The sequence below is a fragment of the Meles meles genome, chromosome 8, assembly GCF_922984935.1.
Source record: "Meles meles chromosome 8, mMelMel3.1 paternal haplotype, whole genome shotgun sequence".
NCBI lineage: Eukaryota > Metazoa > Chordata > Mammalia > Carnivora > Mustelidae > Meles > Meles meles.
The window spans coordinates 15,335,024-15,350,741 of NC_060073.1; the positions used below are offsets into that span (position 1 = coordinate 15,335,024).

General features: G+C 38.1%; 1 protein-coding gene across 1 annotated transcript; it reads right to left on the reverse strand.

Annotated features, from left to right (window-relative positions):
* Positions 1-14,183: 14,183 nt before the first annotated feature.
* Positions 14,184-15,110, reverse strand: LOC123949095 (olfactory receptor 4C46-like). Its single transcript, XM_046016413.1, has one exon. It carries the CDS (start codon positions 15,108-15,110, stop codon positions 14,184-14,186), a length of 927 nt encoding a protein of 308 aa, XP_045872369.1.
* Positions 15,111-15,718: the final 608 nt, after the last annotated feature.

Consider the following 15,718-nt stretch of genomic DNA (forward strand, 5'->3'; position numbering starts at 1 on the left):
TGTTGTGTTCAAAATGATGTGGTGTTTTCATAAAGATACCTGAGAAGACCAACAAAGCAGACTAGAGAGCCCAGTAGTAGACCCACAATTATATGGTTGACTACTCTCAGCAAAAGCATGGAATCAATTGAGTGGTGAAAATAGTTTTTGCAAAAAATGAGGGTAGAAATACTGGGCATCTTTACTGCACAAAACAAAACAAAACAAAACAGAAAGAACTTTTATCTGTATATCATACCTGTACAGATTAATTTAAAATGGATTTAGAGCTATTTGTGGAATGTAAAAGTTAAAAAATGTTGGTGTAATCATAGGGAAAGATTTTCATGGCCTTGGACTACAAGAAAAATTTTCTAAACATGTGGAACAAAGAAGGCCCACATAAGGGCGCCTTAGTGGTGAAGAAGTTGGTTGAGCATCGGATTCCAGGTTTGAGCTCAGGTGGTAACCTCAGGGTCCTGAGAGAGAGCACACTTGCTGGACTCAGCACTCAGGGTGCAGTCTGTTAGAGAATTTCTCTCTCTCTCCTTCTGCCTTTCTAACATGCTCATTATCTCTCTCCCCTTCTAAAATAAATAATTATATCTTAAAAAAGCGCTCATAGATATCACCTTACACCAGTTAGAATGGCCAAAATTAGCAAGACAGGAAACAACGTGTGCTGGAGAGGTTGTGGAGAAAGGGGAACCCTCTTACACTGTTGGTGGGAATGCAAGTTGGTGCAGCCACTTTGGAGAACAGTGTGGAGATTCCTGAAGAAATTAAAAATAGAGCTTCCCTATGACCCTGCAATTGTACTACTGGGTATTTACTCCAAAGATACAGATGTAGTGGAAAGAAGAGCCATCTGTACCCCAATGTTTATAGCAGCAATGGCCATGGTCGCCAAACTGTGGAAAGAACCAAGATGCCCTTTAACGGACTGATGGATAAGGAAGACGTGGTCCGTATACAATTTGGAATATTATGCCTTCATCAGAAAGGATGAATACCCATCTTTTGCAGCAACATGGATGGGACTGGAAGAGATTATGCTGAGCGAAATAAGTCAAGCAGAGAGAGTAAAGTATCATATGGTTTCACTTATTTGTGGAGCATATCAAAGAACATGGAGGACATGGGGAGAGGGAGAGGAGAATGGAGTTGTGGGAAATTGGAAGGGGAGACGAACCATGAAAGACTATGGACTTTGAAAAACAACCAGAGCATTTTGAAGGGGTGGGGGGTGGGATGTTGGGGAACCAGGTGGAGGGTGATAGAGAGGGCACATATTGCATGGAGCACTGGGTGTGGTGCAAAAACAATGAGTACTGTTACAATGAAAATAAATAAATAAATAAAATGCTCATAACACATGATGATTTGCACTTCACCAAAATTACAACTATGCAGCAGAACTGGTATACAAAGAGGGATGAGCTAAACAGTTGAGGATGTGAATTAACTGCTATCCTTCTCTAAGTGTTTTCCACGTGAGTGCACAAGAGAAGGTTAGAGATATGACCAGCTGTCTCCTGATGTGGATCTGTGCAGGCTAGCTCTGGAGCATAGCTTGGTTAACACTGGACAGAACGCTGGTATACACAAGATCTAAATCACTCGGTTACCATGTCCTTTAAGACGAAGTGCTAGAAGTGCTAGAATCTCTCATTTCCTCAGCCCCAAAGGAAGCAGGAAACTAGAATAAAACATTTTCTTGCTCCAGGTGCTTACTGGTTATTTGAACAGTTATTCAACCTTTAGAACCTTCTGTGTTTTTATCTACATAGTAAAGTTAATAATATGTGCATTGAAATATGCATTATCATGAACAAGAAGTAATATAATGAGCTTTATCCAATGAACAATCTCTCAGCAGATATTTGTTATACTTTGGCCAAGTAGATTGATCTGAAACAGATTCAATATTATAAATTTTTATTACTTGACCCTTCTTGCATGCAAAAACATCACCTGCATGGGTTGGCATGTGGAAGAGAAAGACTGACTGGCTTTGGTGCAGGCAGATGACACTGAGTCTAAACCACCTGTGACTAGTCAGAGAGCAGAGAAGGAACCAGATGGGAAATACATTAAAGGCTTTGCTGTACTTGGCTTCTTTCCTCTTATGTTTCCACATTATTTGTGCACTTCCTCTCTCCCAAATTTTGGAGAAGAGCTGTTTATATCTTTCTTTCTCTCTTTAGTTGTTGGTCTACTGTTTCCATCATCTCATTTATCAGTCCTAACATCAAACCAATAAAATATCACAAATCATTGATTTCATTTATCTACCTACCCTGCACACCAAAGATGTCGACAATTTCCTAAAACAGCACTGAAACTTGTCATCTTTGGCTCCTTGTCCTGCTTCATCTCAGCTTTTCCTGCACTAACCTGATGCTATTATAGGCTACAAGTTCCCTCCTATTCTTCAGAAAGCTGGAGCACAGGGCAGTCACACTCTATAGCCTTTTGAGGCCTCCAGGGAAAAGGGACCAATTTTGTCCCAAAGAGGCAACTGCAGAAAGTTTATACCCCACAGCACCAAGCACATTAATGAGACAATGGTTTTGCAACTCTTGGGCCAAGACCAGTCTAGAAATGTCTTTGGGATTATAATTACAAAAAAAATAAAAATAAAAAACCTATTAATTTTCACATGGTCATATAAGTTTGTATTCTGTTCCTCTGAACCAAATTGTCTTCAGGAATAGGCATAAAATAAAGGGATGATTCCTAGGATCTATATACTCATATTAGCTTTTGCAAGAATATAAAAACCCATGTTTCTTATTTTCCTTATGAGCTATCATTAGGCAGTTAAATTGGCTTTCAAAATTCTCAGGCTGCTTCCCTGAGGGATGAAGATCCATTTCTTGCACCACCGAGTCTTGGTGAATACTGGAAGGCACGTCCCTTATAAACTGTAGAAAGATTAAGATATTTGAAAATATTTCCAGAGAATTCATCTGGATTTATTTGAATTCTGAGTTTGTAACTCTCTGCATTAACTCCAGGTTTTGGTACTAGAGACAAACTGGCAGAGTGAGTATCTGAGAATGAAATGCTTCCTGATGCAGTCCCATATCTAACCAGACAGCCACTCAGACCTTATGGGTAATGAATTACCCTTATCACCTTGGTTTGTGAAGGGTCCCACCACACATGTGCTAGGCTAATTATGTGGGTTTTTTAAATATTTATTTCGTATAATTTCACTCTAAAGCATATAACTTCTCTTGCATCATATGAGAATTTGACTACTCTAAAGAAGTTTTAGCATACCTTAATTTCAATGGCACATTTGCTATAAGCAAAATCCTGTCTTTTTAATCTCTGAGCAAAAGAGTAGAGTTAGATAAACAATCTTCAGGTAGGCAGTGAATTTCATTGTTCATTCATCCCCAACTCTTCAATATAAGTAGTCCTCTATATTCCTATTTAAAGAAGACTAGTTTGGGTGCCTGTGTGGCTCAGTTAGTTAAGTGTCTGGCTTAGCCTCAGGTCATGGTTCCAGGGTCCTAGGATCAAGTTCCATATGGGCTCCCTCCTCTGATGAAAGCCTGCTTCTCTCTCTCCCTCTACTGCTTCCCTGCTTATTCTCCCTCTCTCTCACTCTCTTTTTGTGTCAAATAAATAAACAAAATCTTTTTTAAAAAGACCAGTAAATGCTTTAATATGTACAATAGCAAAAACTTCTAGTATTTCAAATCATCTGTATTCCTAAAACAGAGAATTTCTTCTGAGTCAAACATGTTAAGTTTATAGCACTCTACATTCTGTTATAATAAGGGAAAGTTTGAACGTGTGGGAGGAAACTTATTTTAAATATGGCAGCTTCAGAATGGCATTAAAAGTATAGATTGCTCTAGGCAGTATAGACATTTTAACAATGTTTATTCGTCTGATCCAAGAGCATGGAATGGTCTTCCATCTTTTTGTGTCTTCTTCAATTTCATTCCTGAGTGTTCTGTAGTTCCTTGAGTACAGATTCTTTACCTCTTTTGTTAGGTTTATTCCCAGTTATCTTATGGTTCTTGGTGCTATAGTAAATGGAATTGATTCTCTAATTTTCCTTTCTGCATTTTCATTGTTAGTATATAAGAAAGCAACTGATTTCTGTACATTGATTTTGTACCCTGCCACATTACTGAATTGCTGTATGAGATCTAGGAGTTTGGGGGTGGAGTCTTTTGGGTTTTCCATATCATGTCATGATGTCATCATGACTATCGTATCATGTCATCTGTGAAGAGAGAGAGCTTGACTTCTTCTTTGCCAATTTGGATACCATTTATTTTTCTTTGTTTTCTGATTGCTGTTGCTTGGACTTCTAATACCATGTTGAACAAGAGTGGTGAGAGTGAGTATCCTTGTCGTGTTCCTGATCTCAACGGGAAGGCTGTGAGCTTTTTTCCATTGAGGATGATATTTGCTCTGAGTCTTTCATAGATAGATTTTATGAAGTTCAGTAATGTTCCTTCTATCCCTATACTTTGAAGCGTTTTTATCAGGAATGGATGCTGGATTTTGTCAAATGCTTTTTCTGCATCAGTTGAGAGGAATATGTGTTTCTTTTTTCATAAAGCTGGAGGTCATAATCCTAAAATTTGTATGGAATCAGAAGAGACTCCAAATTGCTAAGGAAATGTTGAAAAAGAATAACAAAACTGGCAGCATCACGTTTCCTGATTTCAAGCTTTACTAAAAAGCTGTGATCACCAAGACAACATGGTACTGGCATAAAAACAGACACATAGACCAGTGGAACACAGTGGAGAGCCCAGATATGGACCCTCAACTCCATGGTCAAATAATCTTTGACAAAATAGGAAAAAATATACAGTGGAAAAAAGACAGTCTCTTCAATAAATGGTGCTGGGAAAATTGGACAGTTATATGTAGAAGAATGAAACTCAACCATTCTCTTACACCACACATAAAGATAAACTCAAAATGGATAAAATACCTCAACGTGAGACAGGAATCCATCAGAATCCTAGAAGAGAACATAGGCAGTAACCTCTTCGATATCAGCCACAGCAACTTCTTTCAAGATATGTCTCCAAAGGCCAAGGAAACAAAAGCAAAAAAATGAACTTTTGGCACTTCATCAAGATCAAAAGCTTCTGCACAGCAATGGAAACAGTGAACAAAACAAGAGGCAATCCACGGAATGGGAGAAGATATTTGCAAATGACAGTACAGAGAAAAGGCTGATATCCAGGATCTATAAAGAACTTCTCAAACTAAACACACACAAAACAGAAAATCATGTCAACAAAAGGACAGAAGATATGAACAGACACTTTACCAATGAAGACATACAAATGGCTATCAGACACATGAAAAAATATTCATCATCACTAGCCATCAGGGAAGTTCAAATCAAAACCACATTGAGATACCACCTTATACCACCTTACAGAATGGCCAAAATTAGCAAGACAGGAAACAACGTGTGTTGGAGAGGATGTAGAGAAAGGGGGACTCTCTTACATTGCTGGTGGGAATGCAAGTTGGTGTAGCTAATTTGGAGAACAATGTGGAGATTCCTTAAAAAATTACAAATAGAGCTTCTGTATGACCCTGTAATTGCACTACTGGGTATTTACTCCAAAGATACAGATATAGTGAAAAGAAGGGCCATCTGTACCCCAATGTTCATGGCACCAATGGCCCCAGTTGCCAAACTGTGGAAAGAACCAAGATGCCCTTCAACAGACAAATGGATAAGGAAGATGTGGTCCATATACACTATGGAGTATTATGCCTCCATCAGAAAGGATGAATACCCAACTTTTGTATCAACATGGATAGGACTGGAAGAGATTATGCTGAGTGAAATAAGTCAAGCAGAGAGACTCAGTTATCATATGGTTTCACTTATTTGTGGTGCATAAGAAATAACACAGAGGACATGGAGAGATGGAGAGGAGAAGGGAGTTGGGGTTAATTTTAGAGGGAGATGAACCATGAGAGACTATGGACTCTGAAAAACAATCTGAGGGTTATGAAGGGACGGGGGGGGTGAGAGGATGGGGGAACCTGGTGGTGGGTGTTATGGAGGGCACGTATTGCATGGAGCATGGGTGTGGTGAATAAACAATGAATTCTGTTGCACTGAAAAGAAATTAAATTTAAAAAAAGGTAAAAAAATAAAATAAAATATGGCAGGTTCTTTTCCTCTATAAATAGCATAATCCAAAATATACACATAATGCAGGAATCCTAAATCCATGTTCAGAATGAAAAAAGCCAAGGTGAAGGGGCCCCTTTTTGTATGATTTCAACTAGAGTTCTTCCTCCACTTACAAGGGAGATATGTCCCAGTAAACCCATCATAAGTAGAAAATATCATTTTTAAGACTCTTATTTTTTATTCTTATAGATTTTATTATTTATTTGAAAGTGAGCAAGAGAGTATGTGTGTGTGTGTGTGAGAGAGAGAGAGAGGGAGAGAGAGAGAGAGAGACATCACAAGCAGGGTGGATGACAGAGGGAGAGGGAGACGCAGATTTCCCGCTGAGTGGTGAGCCAGATGTAGAACTTTGTCCCAGGACCCAGAGATCATGACCTGAGCTAAAGGCAGAGGCTTAATGGACTGAATCAATCAGGTGTCCCTGAAACTGTTTTGGGTTATACACATGCGATACAGGCATTCTGGAGGCACTGTGCAAAGAAGCATGAATAGCAGGAAAAAGTAATGTGGAAGAAAAATCAAACAATGTTTTTATTTTTTTTATCTTTACAGATTAATTTGTATTCCTTCTTAGCATCATAAAACAGAACATATAGGTTTATATACTTAAGAGATAATAATATATAAGCTAACTTTTTTATGTTTTCAGTGTTCCAAGAGTCATTGTTTATGCACCACACACACCCAGTGCTCCATGCAATACATGCCCTCCTTAATACCCACCACCAGACTAACCCTTCCCTTCCAAAACCCTCAGTTTGTTTCTTAGATTCCACAGTCTCTCATGATTCTTCTCCACTCCAATTTACTCCAGTTCACTTTTCCGTTTCTTCTCCTAATGTTCTCCATGTTATTCCTTATGCTCCATAAGTAAGTGAAACCATATGATAATTAACAATCTCTGCTTGACTTATTTCACTCAGCGTAATCTCTTCCACCCATCCATGTTGATATAAAAGTTGGGTATCCATCCTTTCTGATAGGGGTGTAATATTCCATTGTTTTTATGGCCATATATTCTTTTTCCATTTGTCTGTTGAAGACCATCTTGGTTCTTTCCACAGTGTGGTGATTGTGGTCATTGCTGCTAGGAACATTGGGGTACAATGGTTTTTCTTTCTTTTTTAATATTTTACTTTATTTATTTGACAGAGAGACAGAGATCACAAGTAGACAGAGAGGCAGGCAGAGAGAGAGGGGAAACAGACTCCCTGCTGAGCAGAGAGCCCGATGCGGGGCTCAATCCCAGGACCCTGAGATCATGACCCAAGCCGAAGGCAGAAGCTTAACCTCCTCTGTCACCCAGGCACCCCCAGTGTTTTTATAACAAAGAGAAATTGGACAAACTGTCTTCTCAGCAGCTACTAATAAGGAAGTGAATCTTTTTTTTTTCTTTTTTAGGATTGTATTTTTATTTATTTGACAGAGAGAGAAAAAGAGGGAACAAAAGCAGGATAAGTTGTAGAGGGAGAAGTAGGCTTCCTGCTGAGTAGGGAGGCTGATGTGGGGTTAGATCCCAGGACCCTGGGATCTTGACCTGACCCGAAGGCAGACATGTAATGACTGAGCCACCCAGGAGCCCCATAATAGAGAAGCAGATCTATTGCAAGATTTATGTTTGGAAAATACATCATAAGACATTTGTCAACCTGAGGGTTTTGTCAGTCTAAAGTTTGAAAGGGGATGTGCTTAAAATGACCAACTTTGTTACCAGAATTAAGATCATCTTCATGTGTAGAATGGATAGATCAATAAATGGGCAGAACAATATCATAGAATCAGCAATCAGGTTAAAAGTCACAAATGACAGGGTGCCTGGGTGGCTCAGTAGGTTAAAGCCTCTGCCTTTGGCTCGGGTCATGATCCCAGGCTCCTGGGATCTAGCCCTGCATCAGGTTCTCTGCTCAGCAGGGACCCAGCTTCCTTTCATCTCTCTGCCTGCCTCTCTGCCTACTTGTGATCTCTGTCTGCCAAATAAATAAATAAAACCTTAAAAAAAAAGTCACAAATTACCAGTGCACCTGAAGGCCTCTTCACACTTCTTTAAAATGACCACCTTTGGAAAATAATCACTCTCTTTATCTATAAAACAGATGAAGTTTATCTAGTATTTGAATTTGTAGAAAATCAGTAATGCAGATTTTACTCTTCAGTGTCTGTTTTTCTCAGTATGTTCATGAGACTTATTCTTTATGATTTATCTGTTTCCTGATTATTTTCAAAGATCAGGGTATCTCACTGCATGGATATGTGACAACTAACCCATTCCTTCATTGCCAGACAGGCATTTCGTTTGCAAGGATATTGTGAGTACAGTTGCTTTGAATATTTTGAAACATGTCTTTTGTTGACTGTACATCATCTGTTGATATATTCTTTTTACAAAAGATACACATAATACACATAACTCCTAGGGCATGAAAAAATTGTAACTGAAAGCATGAAAAAGATAGAATAGTCAAAATGCAGTTGTATTTTTTATTTTATTTCTATTTTTAAAAGATTTATTTTATTTACTTATTTGAAGGAGAGAGGGAGAGGCTACAAGAAGGGAAGTGGCAGGTAGAGGAAAAGGCAGAAGCAGGCTTCCCGCAGAGTAGGGAGACCTAGGGCAGGGTGGATCCCAGGACCCTGAGAACCTGAGCTGAAAGCAGGCACTTAAGCAACCAATTGAGCCACCCAGGCACCCAAAATGCAGTAGTGTTGGAAGTGGCCAGAATATACACACACACACACACACACACACACACACCCATATACATATGTAATTTTGTTATTATATCATTATATATATTATATCATATATATGTATATGTATGCGTGTGTGTGTGTGTGTGTGTATATAATAACTGTCCCTCAGAACAATGTATTACTTAAAATATAACCCCCATTGGAAATTTTACTAGTTACCAAGCATGTTTAGATATAGCCTCAAGAAAAAACACAAACAGGCGCCTGAGTGTCTCAGTGGTTTAAAGTCTCTGCCTTCAGCTCAGGTCAAGATCCCAGGGTCCTGGGATTGAGCCTCACATAGGGCTCTCTGCTCAGCATGGAGCCTGCTTCCTCCTCTCTGCCTGCCTCTCTGCCGACTTGTGATCTCTGTCAAATAAATAAATAAAATCTTAAAACACACACACACACACACACACACACACACACACACACACACACCTACTGGCAACAGTCTTCTGGGGAGAGGACAATATAGGGCTTTGAAGCCTAGCAGCTGGGGATGCCTGGCTTGCTCAGGGTGGAGTGCTGCCTGCTTCATTTTTCTGTTATCTCCCCCACCCACCCCGAGAGCACCTGTGGCTAATTATATAAGTCATTTGAATGTGCTTACACAGCTATAAACTTTATACTGCTTGCCCAGACATATTTTGCCTTCCTTCTTGTTCATCTACAAAACATATGATTAATGTTTAGCCTTCTTCGGCTCTTCTGTTGATTACTGTCTATATCTAATAAAACCGGGACTGAGGAGTTGTTCGGGGCAAGAGTCTATTCTACTGTTGTCCCCTGCTCCCTTTCTCTTGCAGCTGACTTGTTTGTGCCTCATTCTTCTCTCCTGCACCACCAGGAAGTGGCATATATTTATATAATATATATCATATATATAAATGGATATATAAAAACACTACATTCATCAGCTCTTGAGTATGAGTTATTTAAAATAATTCATCCTATTTAATGCCACATGTATATTCTCAACAAGTGTCAAAATACCTGAGTCATTCAGAGCAATGTATCTAATGACAATGCAGATAAGGTATGAAACCATAATAAGAGGGTAACTTTCAATTGCAAATATATGCTAATTTAGAAACATTTTAAATAAAAAGTGAAAGGATATCAAAGTAGAAATTAGAGAATCATTAAAAATAAAGTTAATACAAACACTATTTATCAAAAAAATATGCCAATGCTTAGAGGTAAATCCTTAGCTTGTGTTCAAACACAAAGTACATTATTACATTAATAGAACACTTGTAACCACCTAATTATTACTACACTTGAGATTAGCAAGAGCAGGAGGTGTTGAATAGCAGTGTTGGATTGTTAAATTCTACACCTGAAACTAATATTACACTGTATGTTAACTAATTGGAATTTACATAAAAACTTGAAAAAAAAAACCTCACTGTAACAATGCTAGCAATATTCCCTAGAAATAAATACTAAATAAATGCTAAATATATTTTTAAAAAATGACTGAAATGCCTGGTGTTGTTGAGGTTGTGGAGAAATGGGAACACTCATACATTGCTTATGGAAATGTCATATAGCACCACCATTTTTGAAATATCTTTGTCAGTTTCTGAAAATGCTAGCATACACTTATCTTATAAATCAGCAAATCCACTCTTAGGTATCAACCCAAGAGAAATGATAATTTATGTCCACCCTAACTTTTCTACATTAGTGTTCACAGAGCATAATTCACTATGGTCCTTACATGGACACAATTCAAATGTCCATCAGCTAGTGAATAAGTATACAAATATGGTAGACACATACAGTGGGATACTCTTCTTTTTAAGGGGAACAAACTACTAATAATACAATGTGATAAACATCTAAAACAGTACGGTAAAGGAAGAAGATAGTATCATCTTTTAAAAGTATTTGTTTTTAAAAAGTCTATTTCTCTCCTGTTTGTGTCATGTGGTATCATAAATGGATGAAGGAAAAATTGAGGTGTCCTTGAGATTCCCTAGATCTCTGACCAAAGCTCTGCAGATTCATTATGTCCCAACAGTAGCTGTCAATGTGCATAAAACTTGGATTCTTAGTTCCTTTCTGTACCGAGAAATGAAAGTTTTCATAGTAAATGTATTGATTTCTGCTCACCTCAGCTGTTTACCCTCCATTTTTATTTTATTTATTTTTTTAAAAGATTTTATGTATATATTTGTCAGAAAGAGAAACAGCAAGAGAGAGAACACAAGCAGGGGAAGCAGGAGAGGAAGAAGCAGGCTTCCTGCCAAGCAGGGAGCCCAATGCAGGGCCTCATCCCAGGACCCTGGGATCATGACTTGAGCCAAAGGCAAACCCTTAATGACTGAGTCACCCAGGTCCCCTTACCCAACATTTTTAATATCCCCTGTACTCCTTCTTCCCTTAATAGCTGTCCAGTCTCTTCAGAGATGATTCTCTCTTTCCCATCTTTGCTACCTTATCATGTGGGAACACGTGTCTGTTATGTCACTCCTTCCAACCCAGAAAACTGGCATTCACATGTTTCTCTGAACGGTAATGGGTTTACTTGTGAAATGTGAGTCCTTGGACGTGAAGAACAAAGGAAACAGTATTCTAACAGACAATTCTGATTTCATTGCTCACACCCCCGTAACTGTGGGAAATGACCTAGTGTCCTTGGAATCATGTAACATTATGTAAGCATTTGTTGTATGTAGAATTCATCATAAGTTGACCAGAGCACACTTTTTTGATCTTAGAGTTCACAGTGATAGATGGGGCTCCATATCTTTATGTCAGTTCAAACATGCATGCCATCGATTCTGAACCTGTCATATTTTGATTGTGAGGTTTACACCAATTGGCTTCAAGTCCACCGGCCTTCTTGAATTACTTAATCTGCACATTTTGGATAAGCAAATGACTCAAAGGAGGTTTTTTTAACAATACATCCATTAGGATGGCAAAAATATGGGACATCATCAACAACAGATGCTGGTGAGGATGTGGAACAGAACTCTCATTTATTGTTGATGGAAAAGCAAAATGGTGTCACCAATTGAGAAGAAGACATTTTGTCATTTTTTACAGAACTTAAAGAATTTAACAATCCCACTCCTTGGCATTTGTTCAAAGGAGTTAAAAACTTATGTCAACAAAAAACCCTGCACACACATATTTATCAGCATCTTTATTCAAAATTGTCCATACAACTGCAAGTAGCAAAGACATCCTTCAGTAGGTGAGGATAGATAAACTGCATCAGACAGTGGAGTATTATTCATTGCCAAGAGAAATGAGCTCCAGGCCATGAAAAGGTAAGAAGACCCTTCCAATATGTTCCCCATGGTACCTGGCATTCAGCTCAATCACAAATACAAGACTCTTCTTGATTGTCCCTGTCACTAATTTTCTAGTTTCATGTCTTACTAAGTAGACTTTTAGGAGCTCAGTGTCCAGCTTATAAACCGCCACACAGAAGAAGCTCAATGATTAGTTATTGAATGAATATATGAGCCAATAGCCACAAGCATATTGAAATGATTGTGTTTTCTGCATACTATCTTTCACCTTGGTCTTTGTTATGCAACAAAGGGAATATTCTCATCCTAACACATGCCTATTTACTCTCATGATTCCTTTTCCTCCTTTGTGCCCATTTTTGATGTTTTCATCTAGGAAATCTTCCTGACCCCCTGGTCTTTGTTGTGTGTCCCTCAAACATGCTTTCTTTGGTCCCCCCTTGCTGCTACTACCTCCCATTTATAACATGGTCTTATCATATTCTGCTCCCCTTTGGGTATCTCTCAGTGGATCTGAAGCTTTTTTTTTTTAATATTTTATTAATGTGACAGAGAGAAATCACAACTAGGGAGAGAGGCAGGCAGAGAGAGAGGAGTAAGCAGGCTCCCCACGGAGTAGAGAGCCTGATGTAGGGCTCGATCCCAGGACCCTGGGATCATGATCTGAGCCTAAGGCAGAGGCTTTTAACCCACTGAGCCACCCAGGCGCCGCGGATCTGAAGCTTTGATGGCAAGAACTTTATTCTGCTCTATTCACCACTGAAGGCCCAGCAATCATCAATGTGTCTAATATATTTTTTGTCCAGAAATATCTATTGATTAATGAATAGGGAATAATACACACTCAATCACACACACACATACACACACACACACACACACACATATATAAACGGAATATATTTTCCTGAAGTTGTTTTGTGTATAGATGGAACCACATATTTTTAAAAGCTTTTCATAATGAAATATTACCTAGAAATAATGTAATTAACAGAAAATGGCATGAACAGTTCACATTCATATGATGATGAAATCTTGCTGAAAGCAGGGAAAATATCAATGTAAGATATTTGCTCCTTCATTGGGAATCTCAGTTTCAATCTTTGTAAATACATAGTTTAATCAGGAGTTCAAAAAATTGTCATTTCTCAAAGAGATCTTGTTAGAAATCTCAGTGTGAATCAGATAATAACAGGAAAAAACTTCTCTTGTCTCCACTATTATTTCTTTGGTCTAAATTTTCTTGATATTATTCAACTTCCTTCATGCCATTATTCACTCATTTGATATTTATTGTGCCTGAGACATTGTGCTGACTTGTAGAAACTATTTTTAACAAATAGTCAAGTACTCTATGGAGTATGACTTTATTTAATAGAAATTCCTCATAGATAATAAGATGTTCATTAATTTGAGTCACGATTCTTTGTAATGGGTTAGCAGCCTAAGCCAGGTAATATGAACAATACAATATGACTCTGAAATCTACGAGAGAATTTGGAAACTTGGGGTCATATTTGTTACCCCTCAGATGTTAAAGGGCTCACTTTTACAATGCTATAGACATTTTAGACTCTAATTTTAAGGGAAGCATGTTATGATCAATATTGGTATATAATAATGAGCAGGATTCTTAATAAAATATGTTAGATTTTATATATAATGATTATTTATAGTGAATATGAATATATATGCCTATACTACATGCTGTGTGTGTATATATATATATATATACACACATATATATATGTGTATATGCCATATATATATATGCCTATACTACATGCTGTGTGTGTATATATATATATATATATATATATATGAAAAGCTATGGTTAGTTTTTGCTTTCTTGCACACATTTCTGCTCCATTCAGTTCAGAAGTTAGCACAGTAGTTTATTTTTTCTTTATTTGGTAGGCATTCGTATCTGAGAACTTCCAAAATGTCTTTTTGACCTTTGTTTTCATTGAATCAGTGCTCAGCTCCAGGCGTATTTATTACTCACTTGAAATAACTTTTCTGCTACACAATTTTCTAATGGCATTTTTCATCTGGTCATTTCTCAGAGTATAGATTAACGGGTTTAACATCGGCGTTATCATAGTGTAGAACACTGAGACTGCTTTATCAATAGATAAAGTAGTCACAGGTCTCATGTACACAAAAATGCAAGGCACAAAGAATAAGATAACTACTGTGATGTGGGAGACACAGGTGGAGAGGGCTTTGCGCCTTGCCTCCAAGCTGTGGTTCCTTAGGGAATGCAGAATGACCACATAGGAGATGATCAAGAGGAGGAAGAGGAAGACACAGAGGAAACCACTGTTGGCAGCAACGAAGAGCCCTAGTGTGTGGGTATCAGTGCAGGCAAGATTGAGCAAAGGGTTCAGATCACACATAAAATGATCTATGACATTAGGGCCGCAGAAGGGTAAAGGGATGATAAAGAGGATCTGTATGGCTCCATGAAGAAAACCTCCCACCCACACCACTCCCATTAACAGGCCACACACCCGCCGATTCATGATGGTCGTGTAGTGCAATGGCTTGCAGATGGCCACATAGCGGTCATAGGCCATCACAGTAAGTAGGATGATATCAGCACCTCCAAAGAAATGTTCCCCAAAGATTTGGATTATACATGCATTGAATGTGGTGGTCTTTTTTTCACGGAGTGAATCTATGATCAGTTTAGGGGTATTAACAGAAGAATAGCAGGCATCAATGAAAGAGAGATAGGCCAGGAAATAGTACATGGGAGACCCCAATAATGAGCTGGCAGAGATAGTGACCACGGTGAGCATATTTCCTACCTCAGAGATGATGTAAATCACCAGAAAGATGACAAATATGATTTTCTGCATCTTTGGATTCTCTGTGAGCCCCAGTAGAACAAACTCTGTCACGTTGTTTCTGTTCTCCATTATTTCATATTATGAATAATTGCATTACCTGAAAAAATTCCTTTGGATTAATGTAACCTTGAATGTATTAAGCTTTTTCATCTAGTAAGCAATACATACCTAGATTCTATTGAATTGTGGATTCGCATGTGGTTTTCTGAGATAGAAAATAAATTATGAGTTCTTTAAGATTACATAAATTATTTTCTAGTTGAAGTTTCTGTGAATATGCCCATGGGGAACTTTGTAAACACACAGGCAGGAGATTTGTGCACACTTTGTCATCTGAGGTGATTAGTCATATAACAGGAAGTCGTCAATTGAATACATACTGTCAGTTAAGTAAGAAAAGGGAGGAAGTTTATGATGTAAAAGCTATGAATGAAAGGTTAGGAATTTTCCCATTATCCTTAGGAAGTGGGAAACCATGAGAAGAAAGTGAAATCATACATGGGAAAGTGAAGAGGAATTAGAGGAAGAGATAATAAAGGTAAAATTTTAATAAAGATCTTCATGTGTCTTGGATGAAGTGGGGTGAAGTTCAGTAAGAAGGTTGGAAGCCAGAGACAGAAACCCCAGTTAAGAGATTATTTGTTATAGTTGACATAGTATTAACAGGACGTTGTTTT

Bases quoted from the DNA above. Each gene is read 5' to 3' on its own strand.
- LOC123949095 (XM_046016413.1), bottom strand. From the start codon at position 15,110: ATGGAGAACAGAAACAACGTGACAGAGTTTGTTCTACTGGGGCTCACA.